The sequence below is a fragment of the Ochotona curzoniae genome, unplaced genomic scaffold (genome assembly GCF_017591425.1).
Source record: "Ochotona curzoniae isolate NIBS_2020 unplaced genomic scaffold, NIBS_Ocur_1.0 contig_4838, whole genome shotgun sequence".
Taxonomy (NCBI): domain Eukaryota; kingdom Metazoa; phylum Chordata; class Mammalia; order Lagomorpha; family Ochotonidae; genus Ochotona; species Ochotona curzoniae.
The window spans coordinates 201,165-228,685 of NW_024466399.1; the positions used below are offsets into that span (position 1 = coordinate 201,165).

Genomic DNA, 27,521 nt, shown 5'->3' on the forward strand with positions numbered 1-27,521 from the left:
TATATACTTTTGCTTCAAGTTGATGGTAAGCATAAAAGCTTTGGAATTATTTGGAATTATTAGCTAAAGGTCCAAATTAAATGTTGATACTTGTTTTGAGTCAGGCCTACATAGAATCTCCATCATGGATTACAATTACTTTTTTTTTTGTAATTATGAAACCTTCCTAAGAGGTCATGTAGTCTGCCGTCTGCTCTGAGTGGGCTCCTGCGCTTGACATTTTTGAGCACAATGTACATTTCAACGACACTTGGGAGAGCTTTAACACCCATTACTAGGACCCCAAAGAGGGTCAATTCAGGCTGCTTCATCTGTCGGGTACATTCATTTTTTGTGCTTTAAATTTGTATTATATTTATTTTCCTTTTAATACTGATGATTGCACTTAATTGTATTCTGTAATATGGTGAAGCTATGATTTGTCTGATTTATTAAGAGAATTTTGCTTGTTCTGTTGATACCAGTCAATGCCTATATATGAACAGTACCTAATAGTGTTATGTGTGTAACCTTTTCTTGATAGTTGTTTAGAAATGTTATCAACTGGGCCTGGAGTGATGGCTCGATGGCTAAAGTTCTCACCTTGCAACAGCCAGCATCCCATATGGGTGCTGACTCTAATTGAAGTGGCCCCACTTCCCATCCAGCTCCCTGCTTGTGGCCTGGGAAAGCAGGCTAGGGCAACCCAAAGCTTTGGGACCCTGCACCCGTGTGGGAGAAAGTTCCTGGATCCTGGCTTCAGATCGGCTCAGCATCGGCCCGATGCAGTCACTTGGGGAGTGAATCATTGGACAGAAAATCTTCCTCTCTGTCTCTCCTCCTCTCTGTATATCTGACTTTGCAATATAAATAAATAAATAAGAAGGAAACATTCCCAGTTAAGACAGTCCCTGCCTGTGGTTGAGGGAGAGACAGGGAATGCTATAGAGATAGACTATGAGCTCTTCAGCTGGGTCCTTCGGAGCACCACAACTTGGATAATGTTTTCTGTGCTATAGCACTTCAGTTTCCTTACCTTAGAAGTGCCACCTCTATAGAGTTAGTGTGGCATTAAGTGAATTTCAAGCACTGAAAATACTGCTGAGTTCCTGGTAAGCCTCCATATTCAGGCTTCTTTCTTCCTTCATCTGATCTCTCCCTAACATGTTCATTTGTTAAATCTTCACTTTACCTTCTGCTTCTGTGAATGCCCCTGAGTGTTGTTAGCATTGCCATTTCACTTGCTTCCTTTCATTGTTTCATTGCTTTTCTTTTACTCTATCCCAGAAAAAGTAAATCTCTTTATTACAAACTTCAGTATGTACATATCTATAGGTGTGTGTGTGTATATGCACAGGTTACAAGGTCTTCCTTGTGGTAAATACAGGGTCTTTGAATAGTTTATTTGCCTATATCTCCCTTTCTTGAACTTCCTGGCAAGGTAGTCTCCTTCCTCTTTGCTGATGTACATGGTTGATGAAACACGTCCTCGGTCAGCATGTACGGACGACTTTGTTTTTATTCCTCTCTTTAGCTTGTAAGTTTCTCTGTAACAGAAGCAGTCATAATTACTATCTTCATAGCATTTGACATAGTACCTCATATTCAGTAAGTGACTTAAAACTTAGTTGAAGAGCTAACATACATGTTCATAAATTAATTGCATGGCTTACTCCATAAACATTGATAATATTTGTGTTACACGTTTAGGTGCAAGAATATTCGTCCACAGTGTTGAAAATGGAATGTGGTGCCGAGGAACTATCACTGAGTTAATTCCAAAAGAAAATAAAATCATTAGAAAATCTTGTGGTCCAACCAGATTCTCAGTCTGTGAAGTTGCACTGATACAAATATTCATGGTAGATTTTGGAAATTCTGAAGTCCTGATTCTCACAGGGTATGATATTTTATAATAATATGTTCCTGGAGTTTTGAAAATATTTATAGGAGGATGGAGACTTGATGAGTGAAGGAAATGAAAAAGGAATAAAGAAGAGTAACTTGTCATTCTTCCCTTCCAAGGACTACATTTTAGTATTTTGCTCTATATGTGTTTTTCTAAATAAATAAAACATTGTCATTTATCAATATCACTGAATAAAGAGCTTAGAAAAGGAGCTCTTGTAGGAATTTCAACTGTAAGTACTCTTTCCATGTTGCTTCAGAGTAGGGAATTAATTTAAAAACTCTTTACTATTTAAGATTTCATTCTACAGTAAAAACAATATCTGGTTAGAGAAGCCAAATTGAGACTATACTGTAGGGAACTGAGAGTTTGGAATTTGTAGAGAATTTAAAGTAAGCTTAGGAATGCATATCTTTTAAGGTGGAAAACAAGTTCAAGTTTGAAGTGTTGCTGCCAACAAATGTCACTTGTATTTCTCTTAGGGTTGGTGATTCCCTGATGAGACCAAAACACATCACTGAGCAACATGTTTTCCTAAATGACTTATGTCTGGTTTTACGAAAGCCTGAGCCATCTGTCGAAGGATTATTGAAAGAGATCCCATCATTAGCTCAGCCATGCTCATTGAAAGACATTGTTCCACAGAACTCAGTAAGTGATCCATAGATTAATTCTTAAAAGCTAAATGTTCCAATTTTAGCTTTGTTTTGCTAATTAGATAAGTAAGTACCAGCTTAGGGAACCAACTGTCTAGGTGAATTCATTTTGCATAAAAAAACTGTAACAGGTAATTTCACAATTGAAAACATTCTTAATGAGAAATTAGGTAAGCATATACAAACATGGTGATAATAAAATATGGAAGAAAACCACTAAATGTTGGAAGCAATTATATATTGAGAAATAATTTTAAATACATACAGTATGTATTTCTATGCTTTTTTCCTTGTTTCCATGGGTCTCTGTTCATCATTGTGTCTGTGGCCCATAATGCCTTCTGCTTTGTGTTTTTATGTATTATCTTTTTCCCAGCAAGACGGGGAACTCGTAGAGGGCCAGAAGCGTGTGTAACGTTGTGCTAAGCAGTTCTGCTCACAGAGGTGTGTGGAGTCAGGACACTGTCTCTGGTCGCCACTGTATATCTCTTTGAAAGAAGGCATCGGTGAATAAGGGAAACATTTTCCACCAGATGGTAAAATCGTTTTTAGCCTTCCATTTTATGCCATAGTTTCTGTGCTGAGTATTTTGCTCAACACATTTATTTATAATCACAAAATCTTGAGAAAGTAAACTTACTTTCATCTCAGGAAATTTTTTCTTTTGACCCCTTCTTTAGGTATGGATTCTTACAAATTGAAAGATCAAGTGCATGTTTTTCTCTGATGGCTGTGTATCTTGTCATAAGTAGTATATCCCTCATATAGAACTAGGAATGGATACTAAGTTGACGATGATTGTAAATATTTTTATTACAGGCCTTCAAAATTAACTTTTGCATTTTCATCATTTAAATCAAAAATTCAAGTGTAATAATTGTTTCATTTTAAAATCCATCTTTATAATAATTTGCATGCTAATGTTCAAAGTAATACTACATGCTAAAGTGAAACTACTCATAAACCCCTTGAGCATGTATTTGTGGAGTCCAATGTGTGATGGTAAATGGCCGTTAGTACTGCAGCCGGCTCAGTGCCTTTGCCTGGACTTGCAGGCTCTGCTTGGTACACAGCTAAAGCCTCAGCATTGGCACGCTAAGACTAGTCTTACTTAATGTTACTTTTTTCCCCACAGAATGAAGGCTGGGAAGATGAAGCTAAGGTAGAATTTTTGAAAATGGTAAACAACAAGGCTGTTTTAATGAAAGTTTTTCGGGAAGAAGATGGTGTACTTATTGTAGACCTGCAGAAACCACCAACAAATAAAATTAGTACTGATATGCCTGTTTCTCTTAGAGACGCGTTAGTATTTATGGAACTAGCAAGGCAAGTAACAGTAAAATTTAAATATCCTTTGCTGTAAGTAAAAATGGAATTTAGAAGATTTTGCCTTTAAAGCCAGAGGCATTCTTCATGACAAATATCAGCATATTCTGGAAAAAATGGGGGAAAAAAATTGGGGGAGGAAGGCAGGAGGGGAGCAGGGGCTCTCACATGTGAACTAAAAATACACTAAGAGATTAAAGATATTGCTGTCAGAATTCTCTAAGTATATTCTCTTTGAAAATTGCATCCATTTAATGTGGTTTGAAGAAATAGAGAAAATTAATGATGGCTTAAGGCAAAAAAAAACGTATGGCTATTTAACTTTTTTGGACTGTTGTTAATAGGCAACTGTACTAAGAATTTAAGAATTGTAATTTAACTGATACTAAACTTTTATAGAGTTAGAATAAATTCATAACCACTACTCCATACTTAATACATGAATCTATAACGTAAACTTAGAGAATCCCTTCCCCTTATTTCTGATAAGCAAAAAATAAGATGACTTAAGTAACTGAGAATAGTCAAAGACAGTAACTTTCCGTTCTGGGTGATTAGATTACTCTGAAAATGACCCAAATAGATTTTGTACCAAAAGAGTTGAGTCTTTGAACTGGAAGGTGTCACAAAGACAGCTCCACTGGCCTCACTGGCCATTCCCACAGACCATAGAGTTACACTGTGTACAAGAGCAGAAACAGCTCTGAATCTAAAATGTAGTTCAGTAGGGACCATACCAACAAATGTTAGAAAAGGACAGTTGGAAAAAAAAAAGAAAGAAAAGGAAAGGAAAGTTGGGAATACTTTACTAAACTGTCTATGTGTAGATCAAGTCGTTGAGAGAAGAAAGACTAAGAAAATAACTCTTTACACTTTTTAAATTAACTTTTAATTAGGTTTAGGTTGCAGTCAACAAAAAGTCACTCTGAAAAAAATCCAACTTTACAGTATCATCCACCTATCCTGCCTAAAGAAATGACAGACGTTTCTGTATTGGTTTGTCATATAAACAGTCCTACTGATTTCTATCTTCAGGTGGTAAGTATATAATGTTCTTTTAAAGCTTTCTAAAAATTTTAAGTAGAAATATTTAACCGACTTGAATGCCAGTATTAATTTTAGCAAGAGCAAACCAACCACTATCATTCTGCACATTTAAATTCAAGCTTTTTAGTAGCTGCAGCTTTTAGTAAGTTCACATCATCTATGTAAAGTGGAAGAACTCTTCATCCATACAAATTAGTGAAATATGAAGGAAAGTGCCAGTGAAAGATTCCTAATGGAAAAATTACTTGATTGCTGCCTTCTAAAATCCATAGTCTAGGAGAGTACATAGAGCTGACACATCAAAAAGTAATGACAATCCTTTTTCTGATCATTTTAGATAAATTTTCATATTAAATATGTGACTCAGGTTTGTTTACTGAGAGAGAATGGTTCATCCATACCAACCTGCCAGTGCTTTATATCAGTTCACTTGTCAATTAATTCATTAATGTCAAAATCTTGTTGGATAGGCACTAAAATTTCCACGTGGATGTGAAGACTCTAACCACAGTCAGAAGTCCGCTAAAGGGTGAGCCCGGAACAGGGCTGGGCGGTGTGGTTTGTGAGCCTTTCCTTCTGAGCACAGACTGAGCCACCTGTGCTGGCCCCACCAGGAGCTGGGAAAGTTGCTGATCTAGCACCAAGTTAGGACTTGTGCTTATGTCTTTTTTTTCCTTTTTCCTTACACTGTCTTATATGTTGATAAAATATACAGAACAGAAATTTACCATTATTACCACTTTAAAGGCTAGTACTTAAAGCCTTTTAAGTACATTGGCAATGTTAAATAGCCATCCAGAACCTTTCCAATTATTGTCATTTTCAATTTTCATCAGTATAAGCTGACTTATAAAGGAAAAGGTTTATTTTTGCCATTTTTTAGAAAGATGAATAGTTACTTGAAAGACACATTTACAGGGAAAGGAGGGAGGGAAATCTTCTGTCACTGGTGCACTCCCCATATGGCTGCAGTGGTTGGAGGCGGGCCAGTCCAGACGTGAGCTAGGAGTTTTTTCTGGATGCAGAGGCCCAAGGACTTAGACCAGCCTCTGCTGCTTTTCTGGGCACATTAGCAGGAAACTGGATCAGAAGTGGAGCATCTGAGCCTCAAACCCGCACCCATATGAGACACCTGTTGTGCAAGCTCTGAGGCGTAACCTACTATGCCACAGTCCAATCCCTGATCACAATTTTAAAGGCTCATATTCTGAGATGGAGAAGCCTCATTAGTCCATTGTGTGGTGAAGGTAATGGATGGCAGAGTGAGAGCCAGGGAAGAAGCATGTGGTCAGCCAGGAAGCTGAGACACGGGCAACATGCTCATTCTCCATGCACATGGGTCTTTGTAAAGCCACTAAGACCTGATCTGTGGATTCCACTGCAACAATCTAATGGAAACTAATAAACTCCTGAAGATCCCACCATCAGACACCACAAGTGAAGAGATTTATTTATTTTTATTGGAAAGACAGGAGAGACAAGTATCTTCCATCCACTGGTTCACTCCCCAGGTGGCTACAATGGCCAGAGCTGAGCCAATCCCAAGCAAGAAGCCAGGAACTTTTTCCAGGTCTCCCACGTGGCTGTAGGGTCCCAAGGCTTTGAGCCTTCATCCACTGCTTTCCCAGACAACGTGCAGGGAGCTGGATGGGAAATGGAGCAACTGGGATGCAAACTGGCACCTATATGCGAAGAAGAAGGGTTAACTGAGCCATTGCACTGAGCCCAAAATAAATTGGTCTTGAAAACAAAACAAAAGAAGAAAAAGAAAGCATCTTCTCTTTTTTTTTTAATTGTTGTTAACATTGTATTATGTGATACAGTTTTATAGGCACTGGGGATTCCCCCCACCCCTCCCATACCCCTCCCCCCATGGTGGATTCCTCCACCTTGTTGCATAACCACAGTTCAAGTTCAGTTGAGATTCGTTCCTTGCAAACACATATCTAGCATAAAGTCCAGCATCTTATTGTCCAGATAAGTTCAGTGGCCTCTTGGGGAGACCTTCTCTAGTCTGAAGATAGGGCTAACAGAGTAAAGATCCGGTCAGTTAAAAGCCCCAACAAAACCTCAGTATCAATATACAACATTATGGAATTAATTGACATAGTATTGGGTAAACAATATGTTAAAAATAATGCAAGTTCAATTTTTCAAAACACATGGGTTGAGACAGTATCAATGACAGGTTCAAAAAATAACCAACAACCAAACAAAAATTACAAGTTAAATCAAGGCAAACATGTGGTATCTAACCTTTTGGGATTCACTCATTTCCCTTAGCATTATAGTTTCCAGTTGGCCCCATTTAGCCACAAAGAACTGCATTTTGTTTTTTTTAATAGCTGGGTAGTATTCCATGGAGTAGATGAACCAAAGCTTTCTTATCCAATCTTCTGCTGATGGGCATTTCAGTTGCTTCCATGTTTTTGCAATTACTGATTGTGCTGCTATGAACATAGGGGTGCATGTTGGTTTGTCGTAAAACAGGTGTTTTGGATATATTCTTATTTCTGTCTTATGTGGAAAACTTTCACTGTTGAATATGATGTGTGACATTATGTTTGAGTTTTTCCCAAATAGTATTGATTAGGTTGAGTAAGTGTACTTCTATTCCTAGTGCCTTTACCAGATACTATTCAGCTTTTTAGATACTATTTTGCACCAGGTGAGATGGTTAGTATTTTTCCCTTTGTATCAGGAAGTATCACCTTGAGTGATCTTAAGTGAACTTATCTTTGCATTGCAAGAGTAAATCTACTAGATAATGGAATATAATTCTTTTCTAATAAATATAAGTAGTTGTTGCCTTGGCATTTATTTTAGATCTGGCACAAGTTATTTGACACCCAGTCATTCCATGTCACCTTTGGATTCTAAGTAGTAGAATCCCGCTCCTCCCTCCCCCATCCCCACCCCCCGTGATTGTGATTTAGTCTGCTTGAGGCTCATCTCTCTGCCCTCAAACCAAATGTAACCCAGTGCTGCTGGTCATCCGTGCCATGTTCATGTAAACACAGTCCCCACTTGGCACAGTCCATAACCCCCACGGGAAAGCCGCAGAGGAGAAGAGCCACGAACCTGAGTAAAAGCATAGTCCGCAGGTTTGGAGTGTGTGTGTATCCTTGTCTCTGGTTTGTGATCAACAAATTACTCCTATTATTTCATATGTTACGTTCTGCTTTCTCTGTGTCTGACTTGACCAACACATCTAATGTACTAATTCTCCTTCCTTTTGGTAAAAATAAACTAGACAAAGATCTAGTCCCTGTGAGAGGGACTGGTCATGTGTTACCCACTGCAGCATTAACCATCTTCTAGGATTTAAAAAAAATCTTAATGAGCTAAGAATGGTGCACTTTGAGCCCTATTTGGGGCAAGACCAGAGTTCATAGTCACTTTCTAAATTATTCCATACACATTTCTTAGAGTCTCACCATAGATATTCTTCAGAACCTTAGATGATTCAGTGTTATGTCTCTACCCAGAATTTCTTTTCCAAAGCATTTAAATTACAGCCACCTTTGTAGCAGTGTCTGCAGTTTTTTCCACTTGTAGTCCAAGTTATATGGAACACCTTTCCTCAATCATACAGGCATTCCCAGGCAAGTTAGAACTCATATGCATAGCAAACTGTGTATATAAAATTAATCTGTTCCCTCTGATTCCAAAGATAAGACTAAGTGCTGGAGTGTCATCCTTCCAGGAAGGGGCGCAGCAGGGGCACACAGAACGCCTCAGGCCTCCCTGCTGCTCAAGGGAGGAGAACTTTGCCTGGCTCGCTAGTGCTCTTAGACAGTTTTTCATGTTTTCAACATTTCTGTGTTGTAACAAAAGCTTGGAACTTCCTATCCTGCCTCAGTGACATCATTCCTCTACTGAATTTTTAAATATATTCTTTGCTTACCAACCAATGGAAGAATATGGCTTAGAAAGTTATAAGTAGTTTGAATTAAATAGTGTAACTAGGCAATGTAAGGATTCAGAAAATGTCCACTAGAATCATATTCACAAAAGAAAACATAGCTTTATTCCTATTTGAAATAGCTTTTAAAACTTTTTTTTTAATCTCAAGAATTGGTATTTGGTGAAGTAGACATTTGCCCTTTAGTATTTTGGTGCAGTATGCATTTCTATTCCTGAATAAAAGATGGACTCCCAATGAAGCTTAAATGTTTCTTTAGAGTGGGATGCTGGTCTCTCTGCCCTTGTCTACATCTACAATGTCCTGATACTCTTAAACAGAAGAATGATGGACTTGTGACTGTTGCTGAAAGACTGTACTGTTGTTTTAATATAGGGGTAAACAGTGCACTGGGGGAAATGGGAACGATGGAAGGGGAAATCCCTGTGGAAGTGTATCATGAAAATTTTAAATTAAAAAGGATGAAAAAGTGAGCCAATAAACTGGTTTTAGACTATGCCAAATAGACCTCATTTAGTGAGATAAAGTTCTGTTTTTATCAAGAATACAGTAATTTTATACTCTACTAAATTATTGATTTAAAGAAGAGTTATTTTAATACTATTAAATGGATGTTTGATTGAAACTGAATATTCATGTAATATCAAGGTAGTACGCAAGGGAGAAATATAAGTAGACCCTGGAAGGGGTGTAGCGAATCAGGAAGTAGCGTATCTTCTGATGCGTTGCAGTTTGAGTGTACTAGATCAGCTATACTGTGGGCTAGCCAGAAAGGTTCGCTTACATCCAGCACATTGTTAGAAGCAACATTGAACTTTTCGGAAATCCAACAGCTAGACCCTAGTCATTGGGGGACTAGAGCTAAATAAGAGCATCAGAATCTATTCATATAAATCCAGTAAGTGGATTAATTTGGGACATTCTGCATAAAAATGAGTTCTTCTTTTCAACATCACAGCCTTCTTAAAAAAAAAAAAAAACTGGGCTAAACTTTTGGAGAGTTACAAAGGTAACCAGAAGCAATAAGTAATCTTGGATGGATTATTGGTTTGGATCATTAGGAAACACTAAGTATGACCTTAGAAGAAAAGTGAAAATTGATAGAAAAATACAGTTATGATATATTGTGTGTAAAATGGTCTGGTTTTACTAGAAAGTGGAAGAGATGTATGTGTGTGTAGAAAAAGAGCAGATACGTTGTTAACTGATACAATGATACTTTTGTTTAATCTGTTGGTGTGCTAATTTAGTTTCTTCAGAATTTATAACTCTGGTAAGTTAATAGATACTAATATATAATTCCAGTTAATATGTATAATTATGTAATGTCAGTTTTAATGTTTACATTAAACTGCATTGCTTATCCACCTTATTTTTTTAGATAGAGAACCAGGATTTTCTAATATTGTTAAAGAGAATCGAGGAATGCTATGAAAGTGAAGATGGGGATAACCTGGAAATCCTCTGTCCAGTTCAAGATCAAGCCTGTGTAGCTAAATTTGAAGATGGAGTTTGGTACAGAGCAAAGGTTACTGGTAGGAAAGTGCACTCTTTCTATAGGGAAATGTTTTACTTCAAAATTATTATCATTTGAGTTAATACCAACTAAATCTCAGAAGTGGTATTTGATATTACTATTTTCTCTGTCATTTATCTTCAGAAAACTTGTGATATTATTGGGAAGTGAATATCTGTCTCTGGTATGTTAGTTGACTTTAACTAGGATTTAACCATTGGGAATCTGGCTGGAAAACTAGTGGATACTGCAAAAACAAGATTGCTTCTATTTTCTCTGCTATTTTGTTGCTCACTTGCAGTATTTCTTCTAGTAATTCGCTGGCACACTGCCCAGATGACCATGTCCCACATGAATGGGAGACTCAATTTTTCCTTTTCAAGATTTATTTATTTTTGTTTGTAGGCAAATTTACAGAGGAGAGGCAGAGAAAATGGTGTCCGCTGGTTCACTCCCCAAATGGACACAAAGACCAGAGCTAGGCCAATGTGAACCCATGAGCCAGGAGCTTCTTCCAAGTCTCTCATGTGGGTGCAGGGGCCCCAGAATTTGAGCCATTCTCTGCTGGTTTCCCAGGCCATAAACAGGGAGCTGGATGGAAATTGGAACAACCAGGACTAGAACCAGTGCCTTTGTGGAGTGCCAGACCTGCAAAGTAGAAGACTAGCCTGTTGAGCTAGTCTTCATGCTAGGCCCTCGAAACCTAATGCTTAACTTGAATTCCATACTTAATAGATTTTGTTATGCTGAATGTGATCCATTAAATGTGTTAAATTTTTTTCACATTCTACAAAGTCTGCATTGTAGATTAGGTTTTGTTGGATTTGTATATTACAGATATTTCTCAAATTTTAAAATGCATTGAATTTGGAACAAGTTGAGATACTGGTTAGAGTGCTCATACTCCATATTTAAGCACCTGGATTAGATGCCTTTTCCAGCTTCTAATCTCCACTTCTTTCCAGTAAAAGACCCTGGGAGTCAGCAGTGGAGGCTCAAGAGGTGGTAACCCTAGCCCAGCTGGGAGTTCTGGGTTAAGTTCTTGGCTTCAGCCAGCTTTCCAGGCATTTGGAGAATAAAACCACCAGCAGAAGGAGGCTCACTCATGTGCCCTGTCTTAGCAGTGTCCCCCATACTTTTATTATTAATTATTAAATTTCCTATTGAAACTAGAAGTATTTGTAGATTAGATAATTGGCCACAAAACAGTCTATATTTTGCTGAGTAATTATCTATAAATGTGTGATGTCTGATTTTATGATCTTTAAAGGATTACCTGGACTTCGAGAAGTTGAAGTTAAATATGTAGACTTTGGTAATACTGCAAAAATAACACGTAAAGAGATGCGTAAAATAAAGGATGAGTTCCTGGATCTGCCAGAAAAGGTAATCTACTTACTGTAAAAACTAAGATTAATGTAACACTGGCACAAACTTGGAATTATTAGTAGAAGTCATTTTTCACCACAGAAATGTACTGTTAATTATCTTAAGTAGTTTCTGATACAGAGATTAAAGGTAAGGTTGTTATACTTAGCATTTAAGAAATAAGTATACCTTAGCAAATAAACATTTATAAACATGCTTAGTAAGTCTTACTAAGTACTTTGGTCTAAGGCTTGCAATATACTATTTTGAGATATGGTAAGAGTTTCATATTCATGTATATCAGGTGAAAAAAAATCATCCCAAAATGTTTTCACTGTGATTACATTTGTGTGTGTGTACGTGTGTGTATAAAATAGATGTATTCATCAGAAAGTCTGGAAGAATATGTAAAAAAAAAAAAAGTTACTGACCTCTTTGAAGTAGAATTCCTAGAGAAGGATCAGGGTGGGGGGACATGCTTCCAAAATAAGCCATTTTTTCAATTAAAGAAATATACAAAAAACTTGAAAATGCAGGTGAGCAAAAAAGAGTCACTGAGAATTATAGAATTGTTAAATATCTTGGTATACTCAAATATCCCACTGTTTTGGTCATTATGTAATCAGACTATAAATAATCCTAGAATCTGCTTTTCTCACTTAGTCATATATCTTGAGTTCTTTGATGCCCGTTTTTCCTGTAAGTGGATTAGTTCAACTACATCCTCTTTTGATTATTTGCATTTATTGAGAAGATCAAGATGATGGAATGTTTAAATAGACAAAGAAAAATTAGCCAAGGTGAAGCAGAGAGGGCACATTCCAGGAAATAGGAGAGGACAGACCAACAACAGAGGGAAACCTGGAGACTGATGGACTCAGGAAAGCAGCAGAGACAAAAGTGTGGTGCTGCAGTAACCTGTTATGCCAGCAGCATTCAGCAAACGGCCATCTGAACTCCACCAGCAACCAGGTGGAAAGGGAAGTTCACCAGGAGTTCAGGAGGTGAACCTAGACAAAAAACTGCCCATCATGCTGGTTTATTTGATTTGACCAAACAGTTGGTGTGGGAACAGAGCGGATATCACAGCCTAAACTCCACCTTAGAGCCGAATCGTATGCCTTCTTGTATAGGGAGGCAATGGCTATGAAACAGGACTGTGCATGCACTAAGCTGAGAGTAAACTCATTTTGAGCTTAATGAATTACAGCTACGAGGCATCCTTCAGGTTCCATCCAAAATAGGTCTGGGTAGCTGACTAACAGCCAGCAAATCAAGAACTGTACACATTCAAATCAGGTGCCATTTTGTACAGTGTGGCAAAGGCTTTGACACTGCAAGGGCAACAGTGAACTGCGATGTGCTATTATCTTCGGAACTTTGCAAATCAGGACTGGGAAGTGGTACAACAGTGTTGTGGGATCATAGGACATGGAGTGCTGAGCCAGTAGCTGGGCTATTCATACCATGGTGGAAGTTTAACATAAAAGCCCAGATCTGAAATTCGCTGGAGGCAGTGACACAAGTGGTTGCAAACAAAGAACCGGTTGCCAACCACAATAAAAAAAAATCAAACTGCACACCTGTGGGTGATACACCTTGGAAACCTGTCCTAAGGAGAATCTCATAACCAGAAGTACAGTGACCAAGAGCAAAAGAGACAGTGGCACAATGAATATTACTGAAGACTCCCCTACAAAGGAGCAAAACCCTTTGCCAACCTCCGAGTTCACTAAGGAAGACATCGAGAAAATGGGAGACACAGAATTCAAAACACTTGTTATAAAACTTCTTAACAACAACAGGAAGCACATAGAGCAGGAGTTCAAGGAATTTAAGGAACATGTCACACTGGAAATTGATCAAATGAAAGCTAATATATCAAAACCAAGAATACAGTGGAGCCAATTAAAAGTACAGAGGAGAGTCTCCAAAACAGAATGAAAGAAGCAGAGGAAAGAATCTCAGAATCGGAAGATATTTCCTGTCACCGGGGGGAAACAAACAGTTGGAAGCAGAGCTGGATCAGGCCAAAAAAAGTATTCAAGAATTGAAAGACACCCATTAAAAGGCCAAATATAAGAGTTATGGGAGTTGCAGAAGGTACAAAAAGAGAAGCTGGGATTAAAGGTGTAACTCAATGAAATAATAAGGGAAAATTTCCCTAATCTGGAGAAAGAATAGGGAAACAGCCTCAAGGAGGGGCACACAACTCCCAACAGGGTCGACCAAAAGCAGCCTTCACCAAGACATGTGATAATCGAGCTCTCTTCAATTGAACATAAGGAAAAGATCCTTAAATGTGCATGTGAAAAAAATCAATTGGTATATAAAGGAAAGCTTGTTGAATTCATAGCTGATCTGTCACAGGAAATTCTACAGACCAGAAGAGAATAGAGTGACATATTCCAGATTCTAATAGATTCAAAGTTAGCCAGGAGCTTTTGTGAGCCGAAAATACCAGACACAACTAAGTATCTTAGAAGGTTTATTCCAAAGGCACAGGAATGAAATGGAGGTGGTGGGAGATCAACGGGAAAAAGGGGAAGAATGAGGTAATGGGGAAGCCAGAAGGAGAAGAGAGAGAGAGCTTCATTTCTTCAAAACATGTTTTTTCCTCATTAAATTTTTTAATAACTCAGAACATACAGTAGCAATCATTTTCTTCAAGAAGGTTCTTGATTTTTTTTTTCGTTTCTTCAGCAACACATTAGTCATTAAGCTGCATGTTATTTAACTTCATTGTGTTGTTAATTTCTTCTTTTCTTCCTGTTGTTAGTTTTGTTTTGTGGCTTTTTACTGGGAGGGATGTATAATGACTGTGTGATAGAAACTGACATACCCAGATGTGAGGATACAGTGCAGTAATCATCTCTTCTGGATCGAGGATGGACTCCCCGTGAAACTGTTGGGTGTGTCATACAGTGGGATGCTGGATTCCCTGCCATTGTGCATGCCCACAATGATGGACTTACTACTGTTTATGAGGAATTGTGCCATTGTAATGATGTGGGAGAACTCACTGAGGGGGGATGGAAATCAGGGCAAGTGGTAGGGGTAACCCAGGGCCTAAGGAACTGTATCATAAAATAATAATAATTTAAACGGAAAAATTATTTGCATTTATTATTTTATAGACCCCTCTGCTTGTAAATATGTATTTTAAAAAGATCAGTTTTGTACAAATTTAAATAAAGCCAATTTAATCATGAAGTTACTAGAAATTCAGTTTACTATCTTAATGCTGGGATTTTGTTTCACACAGGCAATTAAATGTAAGCTGGCATATATTGAACCATATAAAAGGACAACAAAGTGGTCCAAGAAAGCTAAAGAAAAATTTGAAGAGAAGACCCAAGATAAATTTATGACATGCTCCGTTATTAGTAAGCTATTTTTGTCACATAATCTTATCATTCTAAGAGTCGCATGATCCATCATTTCTCATTCTTAGGGTCAATCCAGTGTACCATCATTAGTAGTAATGAGCACACTGATTGAGAATTATGGAATCGTATCTTCTGCAGGCACTGGAGTCGAAAGCATGTGAGGTAGAAATTATCATTAAAAATCAAGGTACCCTTGGTATGGTCACTTAAAAGCCTGAAAGTCAGGAATCAGGTCAGTTCCTTTATGTTTACAGTTTTGCTAAGGAGCTGTCCCCAGGCTTGACAAAGTATACAGTAAGTAGACCTCACAGGGACAACCCATTATAAACTTACAGGTTTCTCTCTTGATTCTTCTTTCTTTCTCAATTATTTGTTGTATCATTGACAGCCACACATTAGTCATACAATAGTAATTAACCTAGATTGATTTTTAAAAGTGTCTGAGGGCCGCGTCCAACCAAAACTTTATACACTTGCACAATGATAAGATAGGGATATCCAAACCCTTATTATGGTAAAGTGAACTAGCACAGATGAGAAGAGGAGCCACCAATTGATATGATGTGTTACTTTATAAAGCATGGAAATTTTAAATTTAATTAGGGGAGAAAGGAAAATGGTGAAGCTACAGAATCCAGGGAAGTTGACTGTCATGGAAGTATGAAACCAAAGAGCTAAAAGGGAACACGAGGGATTGGTGCTGTGGTGTAGTGGGCATGGGCACTGGTTGGTGCTGTGGTGTAGTGGGCATGGGCACTGGTTCTAGTCCCAGAGAATCCACTTCAATCCAGAGCCTTGGTAATAATGTGCCTGGGAATGCAGTGGAAGATGGCCAGAGTTCTTGGTCTCTTGCACTCTCGTGGGATAACCAGGAAAAGCTTTAGGCTCCTGGTTGTGCCTGGCTGGGCTCTGGCTATTATGGCCATTTGAGGAGTGAACTAGTGGATAGAAATCTTGCTCTCCTCCCCTCTCTCTCTGTATATATCTATATATAGATATATATATACACACATACATATATATATACACACACTCATGTTATTATCTCTTCCCCCATCCCTCCTTCCTTCCCTCCATTCCTTCCTCATTCCAACACTGACTTTCAAATAAATAAAGTAAAAAAAAAAATCTTGATTAAAAAAAAAGAAAGGAAACACAAGAGATGGAACTGGGGAGATCAAATTTTGTTGAGGTTAAACATTGATTAGCTTTTCATTTTGAGTTAAATTTATCTGGTTATTCAAAAGTCAACAGAAACAATTTTTTCACCTTTTGAAAAAAACATTTTCCAAGATGCACTCATATAGCTGAGTAATAGATGTTACACTAGTAATGGTTATCTTTTCTTTGGCGTCACCATTCTAACTAGCTACCAGTTCCTACGGTGTAAAAGCTCTAGGCAGCTCATAATCTCACTGTGGTTCCTAAAACTCGGCTGTGTACTCAGATCATTACTGAACAGATTTCCTGTCAATAAATAGATACACAAAAGAAATAAAAACTTCACCTCTTTGGGGTAAGCATTGTGTTGCAGCAGGGTACCACCTTGGAATACAAATATCCCACAGCAGAGCTGTTCCACTTGTGACCTAGCCTTCTGCTGATGCTCTTGGGAGACAGCAAGTATTGGCTCAAGTACCTGCCACTCACATGGAACACTTAGAGTTCCTGGCTCCTGGCTTTGGCCTCACCCAGTCCTAGCTGCTTGGGGCATTTGGGAAATGGATCAGTGGATAAACCCTTCCCATATCTCTTCCCCTTCTTCTTTCATCACACTGAGTTTCAAACAAATGAAACTTTTTTAAAGTGTTTTTAAAAAAAAAACTTTACCCTCAGTAAATTCCGAGTATACTTTAAGAAATAGTTTTGAGGAGCAATTAGTATGGCAGAGCTTTAGCTGCCACCTGGGACACCAACGGAGTGCCATTTCAAGTTGGTTGCTCAGCTTCCAATCTAGGAAACAACATGATAATTCAAGTGATTAGGACCTGCCGCCCACATTGGAGACCCAGATGGAGCTCCAGACTTCTGGCTTTAGCCTAGTCCAGCTCTAGGTGTTAGTGACATTTGGGGGAGTAAACCAGTGGATAGATTGTGATTAGTCTCTTTTCTGTGTGTGTCACTCTACCTAAGAAAAAAAATAAACAGGACCCGGCATGGTAGCCTAGCAGCTAAAGTCCTCACCTTGAATGCACCGGCATCCCATGTGAGTGCTGGTTCTAATCCCAAAACCTTGGGACCTTACACCCGTGTGGGACACCTGGAAGAGGCTCCTGGCTCCTGGCTTCAGATTGGCGCAGCTCTGGCCATTGCGACCACTTGGGGAGTAGACCAGCTGATCAAAGATCTTCCTCTCTGTCTCTCCTCCTCTCTATATATCTGCCTTTCCAATAAAAATAAATATATCTTTTTTTAAAAAGAATTAGGAATATATGACTGAAGAGTTAGATGATGGATCCTAAAAACACTAAGGAAAAAATTCCAGTTAATTGAGGGTTCTAGATTAAATTTTTAACTAGTTTAACAGTGTGGCACTCTTGTAAAAGCTGCAAACCTTTACAAATAATCACTAGCCTGAGTTAACCTTTTATCCTCTTAGAACTTGATTAAAACCAACAAAACTATTTAAAGGGCCAGCATTGTGGCATGACAGTTTAAGCTGCTGCCTGTGGTGCCAGCATTCAAGTCCCTGTTGCTCCACTTCTGATTCAATTTCCTGCTAGGACACCTGGGAAATAGACAATGGCCCAGATACTTGGGCCCCTGTACCTAAATGGGAGACCTGGAAGAAGCTCCAAGCTCCTGGCTTGGCCTGGCTTAACCCAGGCTGTTAACAGCCAGTTGGGAAGTGAACTAGCATATAAAAGTTTTCTCTCACTCTATTTTCTCTCCCTGTCTGTCTGCTTTTCAAATAAATAAAATCTTTGAAAATTTTTAAACACAACAGAATACTTCAATGGATGTTATTTTTATTTTTCTTGATCTAAAAACTTGAAAGTGCTTTTGGTTAATTAGACAACAAATAGTACATAGGAACATGAAGTAAAATGTGTTAATTTTTATATGCCACAGGATAGTGACAATTGACTTATGTCTGCAAGATAATACTTTAAGCCCCTAGCAAGACTACAGCTTTATTCAGTAAGAAAATCCATGCATACAGAATGAAAGACATTAGGTTTCAGTTTTTAAAAAGTTCCTAATGTATGTTTTGAAACACTTTTATTTCTATCCCAAAACTAGTTTTGATGTTTTTACAGAAATTTTGGAAGATAATGTGCTGCTGGTTGAACTTTATGATGCTGTTGGTATTCCTGGAATGAGTCTTACTAGTATTAACGAGCAGCTAGTCAAAGAGGGCGTAGCATCTTACGAAGGAAGGTAAGTAAGCATATAAACTTGAATTTTTAGTTCTTATGTAACATTTGAATCAAAAGTGTGAAACTGGCATAAATACTCCACTGGATTCTGCTTTGACCATAGACGGAATTTTTTTCTGTTCCTCAATCAGAAAGATGACTGGAATCATTGGTCTAATGGGGAGTAGAATTGTCACTTCTTCACTAAGGTCCCCAGAAGTCAAGAGCACTTCTCAGAAAAAGAGCCTAGCACCTTGTTTCTTGGTGGAATGTCTGCTCTGACAGCCCCAGGTCTCTATTTGAAAAGAATGGGGAGAGAAAAGGCAGGATAGACAACAATGATGGTATACCCTATTCCTTTTTTGAAAGATGTTTTCCTTGTTACAGGTGAATATTTTGAAAGTTAACAAAGCTTAAATCATTGTGCTAATATCCAGTGAGGGTGAGCCAATGGGTGAGTTGACCCAGAATGCAAGAGGGCGTAAGTGGTAGTGAGAAGGAAGATTAGAGGGCAAGACAAGAAGTTCTTCCACAATAGGAACTATGCAGTGGGGTTAGACCCCAGGAGGTTCTAGTGAAGAACTGCCAGATAGCACACCCAGGTAAGCCCGGATCTAGATAGTACCCACATGTGGGCTGTTGGTGTAAGCCAGAGAAACCAGGGTGTCCGGCAGAGGCCTTAATAATCTGTGCTCAGGCTTGTCCCACTATCCTAACACTAAAGCAGGTCAAAGCAAAGGGGGGCCACTCTCAAATGAGAGAGGGAACAATCTTAGGATAAAATACATGCTCCATTGGACTGCGATTTTTCTTTTTAAAGATGGAGTTACTGAGGCATAAGTTACATAGAGCAAAAACTTCAATTTATCCTTCTAAGATACGAAGTTTATTGAATTTTTACAATCATAAAGTCATAACTATCATTATCATCATGCTATATAAAACTTTCTTCATGCCCGTAGTACTCTTCCTTTCCTCTCAAGCCCTTGCAGTCATCAATTAATTTTTGTCCCTGTTCTTTTGGCTTTGCTGGAACTTCCTATGAGCAGAATATTTGTTTCTCTGTCTGGCCTCTTTCAGCACAATGCTTTTGAGATTCATCCATATTGTAGTACATACTAGTAATTTATTGCTAACTAGCATCTCATGTTCCACGGGGTTTTTTTAAGCTGTTGAAAAGTGTTGCTAATTTGATTTTGAAAAATAATAGGGATTTTTCTATTTTTTTAAGATTTATTTATTTTTATTGGAAAATCGATATACAGAGAGAAGGATAGACTGAGAGGAAGATCTTCCATCTGCTGATTCACTCCCCAAGTAGCTGCAATGGCTGGAGCTGCCATAATCCAAAGCCAGGAGCCCGGAGCCTCTTCTGGGTCTCCCACATGGGTGCAGGGTCCCAAGACTTTGGGCCGTCCTTGACTGCTTTCCCAGGCCACCGGCAGGGAGCTGGATGGGAAGTGGAGCTTCCAGGATATGAACCAGTCCCATATGGGATCCCAGCAAGTGCAAGGCGAGCACTTTAATCACTAGACTACCACGCCGCACCCAGTAGAGAGTTTTCTAACAGTATATTCCTGAACAACCAGTGAATGAAGAAATAAAAAAGGAAATGTAAAAGTCCTCTGACAAATCAAAATAAAACAAATGAACATACAGAACTTATAAGCAAAAACAATTCTAAGAAGGACATTTATAGCAATAAAAGCCTACATTAAAGATCTCGAACATAAATTGTATCTCAAGGAACTATAAAAAGCAGGAATAACTAAAGTCAACAGAGGCTAGAAATATTAAAAAGCAGTGTAAAATCAAGTGAAATTGAAACTAGACAAAAATGATAGAAAAGAGTAATAAGACTAAGAGGTTTGTTTTTCTATTTTAAGATTAGTAGATTTGACAAACTTTCCACCAGGCTAAGGAATAGAGGCTAAAATAACTGATTCTACAGAATTATGAAGAATTGGAGCCAGCAGTACAGCATTAAGCCACCAACTGCCACAGCAGCGTCCGTATGGGCATCAGTTGAAGTGCTGGCTTCTCCGCTTTGATACAGCTTCCTGCTCACGCAGATGGGGAAGCAGCAGGTAGCCCAGGTCCTTGGGCCCCGGCACCCATGGGGGAGACCCTGATGAAGCTTTGGCTTCAGCCTTACCTCGCCATTGCAGCCATTTGGGGAGTGAACCAATGGATGGATGATCTCTCTCTCTCTGTCCGCCTTTCAAATAAATAAATACAAAACATTAATGATGTCAAAAATATAACACAAAATGGAAAAAAGTTTAAAAAGTTAATGAAAGGGAAAACCTCCAAATTCATTTTATGAAACCTATAGTGTCCTGATGCCAGGTCCGCAAAAAAAGAACACTATAGAAGGGGAAAAAATGCCAGGATAATATTCCTAATGAACCCCGTTTGCTCTTTACCTGTCTCAACATGATAAAAGTGATGAGTGAAAATCCCGCCTGAGAGATCATATGAAGTGGTGACAGAGTTTTCTCTGAGGTTGGGGACAAAACATGGATGCCCCCTTGCATCACTTCCTTTCAACATGGCACTGGAAGCCCTATCAGAGCAAGCAGGCAAGAAAGAGATTAAAGAGCATCCACCTTGCAGGGGTGGAAGTGCAAAAAGCTCTGTTCACAGGTGATATGATCTGACATGTAGAAACCTAAAAAGATTCCATGAACTATTACAACTAGTAAATGAAGTCAACAAAAGAGCAGACAACAAAGTACAGAAAAATCAGCTGTGTTTCTGTACGTTAGCCGTGAACCATTCAAAAAAAAGGAAATAACATTTCCATTTATGGTAACATGAGATTAATGAAACACCTTAGTTGGGGCCGATGTTGAGGCATAGTGGTTGAAGTTACTGTGTTTCTAGCATGCCATATTGGCACTTGTGTGGATCCTAGCTGCTCCATTTTTTTTATCCATTTCCCAGTTATGTCCTGGGAATAATCGGTGTAACCTGATCCAGGTACCTGAGACCATCACTGTTGTAGGAGATCCGATGAAGCTCCTGCTTTGGGCCTGGCCGAGCACCGGGAGGTGAAAGACTTGTATAATGAAAACTATAAAAGTTTTCCAAAAGAGATTAAAGAGGACATAAGTAAATGGGAAGATGTATCCAATGATTAGAAAGAGAGTTGATATAGTTAACCTGTTAATACTACCCAAATCAGTCTATGTTAGATTCCTAGTGATATGCTTGGTGGGAACAGAAAAATCCACCCTTGGTGCCCAGTACGATAGCCTAGTGATCCCATATGGGCAGCGAGATCCCATATGGGCACCAGTTCGTATCCCAACTGCTCCATTTCCCATCAGCTCCCTGTCTGTGGCCTGGGAAAGCAGTAGAGGACGGCCCAAAGCCCTAGGACCCTGCACCGATGTGGGAGATCCGGAAGAAGCTCCTGGCTCCCGGCTTTCAATCAGCTCAGCTCCGGATGTTGCGGCTGCTTGGGGAGTGAATGAGCTGATAGAAGATCTTCCTCTCAGGCTCCTCCTCTCTGTGTATCTGCCTTTCCAATAAAAATAACTAAAACTTTTTAAGGGCCCGGCGTGGTGGCGCAAGTGGTTAAGGTCCTCTCCTTGCACGCCTGGGATCCCATATGGGCGCCGGTTCTAATGCCAGCAGCCCCGCTTCCCATCCAGCTCCCTGCCTGTGGCCCAGGGAAGCAGTCGAGGACGGCCCAAAGCCTTGGGACCCTGCACGCACATGGGAGACCTGGAAGAGACTCCTGGCTTTGGATCGGCATAGCATCAGCCGTTGCGCTCACTTGGGGAGTGAATCATCGGATGGAAGATCTTCCTCTCTGTCTCTCCTCTCTGTATATCCGCCTTTCCAATAAAAATAATAAAAAGATTTTTTAAAAATCCATTCTTTTGCTCAGATGAATTCTCAAGGAACTTTGCATATCCAAAACAATCCTGAAAGGGACAACGTGAGCCCTTTATCCATTTTGTTTCAAACTTATTACAGAATTACAGTAATCCAAACAATGTGAGAGCAAGCAGTTGGAGAGGTAGTTAAAATGCCTCTTGAGATGCTGGGACAATCACATCTCCTACTAGATAACCTTGGTTCAAGTCTCCACTTCTTCATATTCCGGCTTCTTGCTAATGCACACCTTAGAAGCAACAGTTGATTGTTCAACTTTTTGGGACCCTGCCATCATATGGGAGACCCAAACTGAGTTCCCAGCCCCAAGCTCTGCCCTGACCCAGTCTGGGTTCTTGGCAGCATTTGGGGAAAGAGCCAGCAGATGGGAGATGATCTCTTCCCTGTCTGTCACCCCTTTCTCCCTACCCCCACCACTCATCTCCCTTTCTTCTCCTCACCTTCATGATTTGACCACAGTCCAAAATCATTAAATGAAAAATCCCGGAAGAGGCAAGATGGCGGGTTGGAGTACAGACACGTTTGATATGATGGAGAATCTTTAGAGAAAAGTACAAGAAGCAGATTACAGAAAAAAAAAAATAGGGGTCAGGCAGTAAGCAGGAGGTACCTGGAGACCCCCTAGACACAGAGAAGCAGCAGCAGAGCAGTGTTGCAGTGGACAGAAAAAGCCACCAGCAGTCGGCAAGCTGCAACTCCAGCGATCCCAGCTCCAGTGATCCATTCCCAGCACCAGCCAGACATCCAGCAATGGCCTCCACTTGACTCTTGTGACAGGCAGGCGGGAGCCTGGGTCCGCATGGGGAGTTCAGAAGGCTAGTACAGTCTGGGACCTGCCAGTCTTGCTGGGTGACTTGGGCCAGCCACAGGTGGAGAAAGAGTTGGAGACTCAAGGTGCTATCTTGTGTGGAGACTGAGCGTGGAGTTGATGGAGCGGCACAGAGGAGGCTTGTTCCTGGCTAAGCACACAGAACTGATCGAGTGGTGAGGGTAGCACCGGCTTTGCTCCCTGCAGGGTCTGTGTGGTCCCTGGAGCTGAAAGCCAGCAGCCCCAGTTCTCTAGCAATGTCCCGCCTGGCGCCATCTCGTGTAGCAGGGCAGCAAGTGTGGATTTCAAGTGAAGGTTCAGAGTGGGCTTATTACTAGATAAATGCACTGAGCTAAGCCCACAGAAAAAGCACCCACCTTGCAGCCTGCAGGGTCTGGTGGTCCCTGGAGCTGACAGCCGACAGCCCCCTGATCTTTGTTGGTGCTCCTACGGGCACCATCTTGCACAGAGAGGCAAGAGCTCCAGTCAGTGATAAACTGCAAGAGGAGGAGGGGTACACTGCACATGCGCTAATATTATCAGTAGTGCTCAGATATCAGTGTCACAGGACCAGACACTTAGATGAAGGGAGGACAGCTGAGCTGCCCAAGAACTAAGCTGGGAACAAAATCACCACCATCTTAGAGCACTGCACAGGCTCCGAAGAAAAAACAGCCCCGACAAGGCACGCCACCAGCTTCACCCAAAATAACTCCAGGAGGTGCTCAGACTTATCTGCCAGCAGGGGGGCGACAAGATCAGTGCCGCCGACAAAGTAATTATTCGGGACAATTGTGTTTTCCAAATCCAGGGCACTGATTGAACATAAAAATCAACTTGTAGTCCTGTAGTTAATACATCTTAGAGAAGATTCCATCAACCGGAATGGCAACTACAAAAGGTAAAAGAAAAAACCAAGGCACTATGAATGTTGCTGAAGACTCCAGCAAAGGAGCAAAAGCTTCATCCACCCTCAAAGTTAACTGAGGAAGGCATTGATAAAATGGGGGACACAGAATTCAGAAAACTCCTTATAAAGCTTCTGGTCAACAATGAGAAACACAAGAGTTCAAAGAATTTAAGGAATATGTTACACAAGAAATAGCAATGAATCAAATCAAGGGTGATATGTTAGAAATTAACACAGTGGAGCAAATTAAAAGTACAGTGGAGAGTCTCAAAAATAGAGTGAATGAGACAGAAGAGAGAATTTCAGCATTGGAAGATATTTCTTGTCACCAGGAAGAAACAAAAAGCTGGAAGCAGAACTGAGTCAAGCTAAAGTATCCAAGAATTAAAAGATATGGTTAAAAGGCCCAACATAAGAGTTATGGGAGTTCCAGAAGGTGCAGAACAAGAAGTTGGGATTGAAGGTGTAGTCTATGAAGTAATAAATGAAAAGTCCCAGAAATAACTGATATTATTTGAATAAATTTTCTATGATTTATACTTGTTCTGTTTTGTTATTATCTACTCATATCTTATTGTGCATATATATAGGAAAAAAGAGTATAAACTATTCGTGGTTTTAGGCATCATGGAGACTTGGTACGTACGTCCCTCATGTAAGGAGGAATACCTGTGCTACGAGCTCCAAGGTGAGCGTTGTGCTACAGCAGCTGAAGCCCGCACTTGAGATGCCTGCTTCCCCCATGGGCATGCTTGTGATCAAGCCCCGTCCTGGTAGTTCTCATTCTGGGAGGCAATAGATGAGGACTCAAGTTTGAGTCAGTACCTGCATGAGAGACTTGGCTATGAGTTCCTGACTCCCTGCGTCAGCCTGGCCCCATTCCAGTTACTTTGAGCATTTGGGAAATGAATGGGCACATGGAAAATCTTTTTCACTCTCTCACTGTGCTTGTTAACTAATGTTTAAAAAGATAAAGGCCCAATTTAAAGCAGTCTGCATAGGACATATTGTGCCTTTCTTCTCTCTGACAGGTCTGTCCCTAGCTCTGTCTCCGTGCACACTCAGTGAATGCTTGCTGAATGGTGTGAGTGGAGAAAATGAAAACCTGGGTCTGAAACTCACAAGAGGACCTGGTTAGCAGTGCCCGTTAATGCAGCAGGGTATTAACTGGCAAGTGAGAAGATGAGAATGAAGGAAATAGTCAGTGTTATCATTCGCTTCAGTCTCTTCTGGCGACAATGCAATGCTGAGGATTGTCAGTTACGGGGAGGAAAGGAGAGTCCACAAAGGGTGATTCAAGAACCAGAGTGTTTCCAGGAGGAAAGAATAGCTAATGTGGAGAGTTGAAGGCACATTCCTTGGTTTTAGCAAGAATTATTAATTGCTATAGTCAACTATTCGTATCTTGTGAAAAATAATTTTGTCCTTTATACAAGTAAAAATGCCTAGTTATCTACAATTAACCTAAACGAATTCAGTTTATTAAGTATTAAAACACTTAACTGGAATCTACTGTTGTAATAATATGGGAGAAATCAGTTGAGGGGAGGAAATTTGAGGAAGGGTAAGGGAAATCCCAGAGCCTGTGGAGTTGTATCATAAAAATAAAATAGAAAGTAAATAAATGAATAAAATAATTATTTTGCTTAATACATTTTACTAGCTATTATTTTTCAGCTGTACTCTCACTGGCAAAGAGATTGGTAACTTTTAAAAAAAAATGTAGGCATCCCTCAATATGAGTGCTTATTGAGAGCAAACAGCTCCCATCAGAGAAGCCCACAGTGATACTGTCTGCAACAGCCAGAGCCAGGAGCTCCATGCAGACCTGCCTCGTGGGTGGCGGGAACCCAGTTAATACGCACCATCAGTACTGCTTCCCAGAGTACTCCGTGTAGGAAGCTGTGATAGGAAAAAGGCCCAAGACCCAAACTTGGTGCTCCAGTATGGAATGTGGGTGTCCAAGGGGCACCTTAACAACTGAGCCAAATGCCTGCCCTAATTGATACTTTTTGGCCAAATATTCAAGTTGAAAATTTGAATTATTCTTTTTCTAGTTGAACACAAAATGTCAGTGGGAAGTTATGAGCAAATTTGGTATTTTCAATCATGTTTTGAAAACAAGCTTTGATTTTTAGGGTTTTTTTGAGTTTCCTTTATATTTGTGGGGAAAAAAATGAGTACATTTAGCAACTGCTATTAATATCAAAACTGCAAAGCAACAAATCAAAACTAGAATCTGTTTGTCCATAAATCTAACCAGATCCAAACATTCAAAAAGAAACCTTGTGGGCCTGGCGTGGTAGCCAAGTGGCTAAAGTCCTTGCCTTACACATACTGGGATCCCATATGGGTACTGGTTCTAATCCCAGCAGCCCCGCTTCCCCTCCAGCTCCCTGCTTGTGGCCTGGGAAAGCAGTCGAGGACAGCCCAAAGCCTTGGGACCCTGCACCCAAGTGGAAGACTCAGAAGAGAATCCTGGCTCCTGGCTTCTGATCATCGCAGCTCCAACCATTGCGGCCGCTTGGGAGATGATGAATCAACAGACAGAAGATCATCTTCTCTCTCCTCCTGTCTGTATCTCTGCCTTTCCAATAGAAATATGTTAACCTTTTTTAAAAATACAAACCATTCTGATCTTTTGTCATTTTTCAGATATACCCTCAAGAATAATTGTGAGAAGCACACTGAAGTGTGGGATCCTTCCCCAGAAGAAATTATTTCAAATGAAGTAAACAACTTAAATCCTGTGTCTGCCAAATCTCTGCCAAATGAGAGTTTCCAGTCACTGTACAACAAGGAACTCCCCGTGCATATCTGTAACGTGGTGTCTCCCGAGAAGATTTATGTTCAGTGGTTATTGACTGAAAACTTAATTAATAGGTATAATATATAAATCGTGCATGTGATTTTATTTATTTCAGTCGTAAGTGTAGAATTTTAAAGTAGTAAGAGTATGCTAACTAAATATTCTGTGCTTAAAAAATGTAAAGCTGGTATTGGTCCTTTTTTATTTTTGACTACATTACAGTTTATTCCACAAGCACTTATTAAGTGCCTCCTGTAGGCGAGCCAGTAGACAGTAGTATAAACACAGACCTGTCTTTGCTGTTAGGGAGCTTGATAGAGGGAGAAACAAGGAAGAAATAAAACTTGTAGCATGGCAGATGTCTGCAAATTTGATACAGAAAATAAAGCATTTGGAGAATGTAATTTTAGGGTAGCCAGAAGACCTCACAACATGAAACTGTTCTGAAGGAGGAGGGTGGGGATAGGCACCCAGGCCTTGTGATCGAAGTCCACTCGGGCAGACAGACGAACTAGTTCAAAGACCTGAGGTGGAGGTATGCTTGATACGTTCAGACTAAGGCAAGGTGTCCGGGTGGGCTGCAGGACATCGGAGGATGGGGAGGGCTCAGCAGG

At 39.9% G+C, this 27,521-nt stretch overlaps 1 protein-coding gene across 1 annotated transcript in view; it reads left to right on the forward strand.

Annotated features, from left to right (window-relative positions):
- LOC121161740 (RING finger protein 17-like) overlaps positions 1-27,521 on the forward strand; it is a 106,774-nt gene that overhangs the window by 47,291 nt on the left and 31,962 nt on the right. The window contains exons 12-20 of the mRNA XM_040988343.1: positions 1,690-1,879; positions 2,371-2,539; positions 3,680-3,870; positions 4,767-4,908; positions 10,224-10,377; positions 11,629-11,744; positions 14,992-15,112; positions 18,376-18,496; positions 26,754-26,981. Of these exons, the coding sequence (XP_040844277.1) occupies positions 1,690-1,879; positions 2,371-2,539; positions 3,680-3,870; positions 4,767-4,908; positions 10,224-10,377; positions 11,629-11,744; positions 14,992-15,112; positions 18,376-18,496; positions 26,754-26,981 (1,432 nt within the window). The remainder of the gene's footprint in view (positions 1-1,689; positions 1,880-2,370; positions 2,540-3,679; positions 3,871-4,766; positions 4,909-10,223; positions 10,378-11,628; positions 11,745-14,991; positions 15,113-18,375; positions 18,497-26,753; positions 26,982-27,521) is intronic.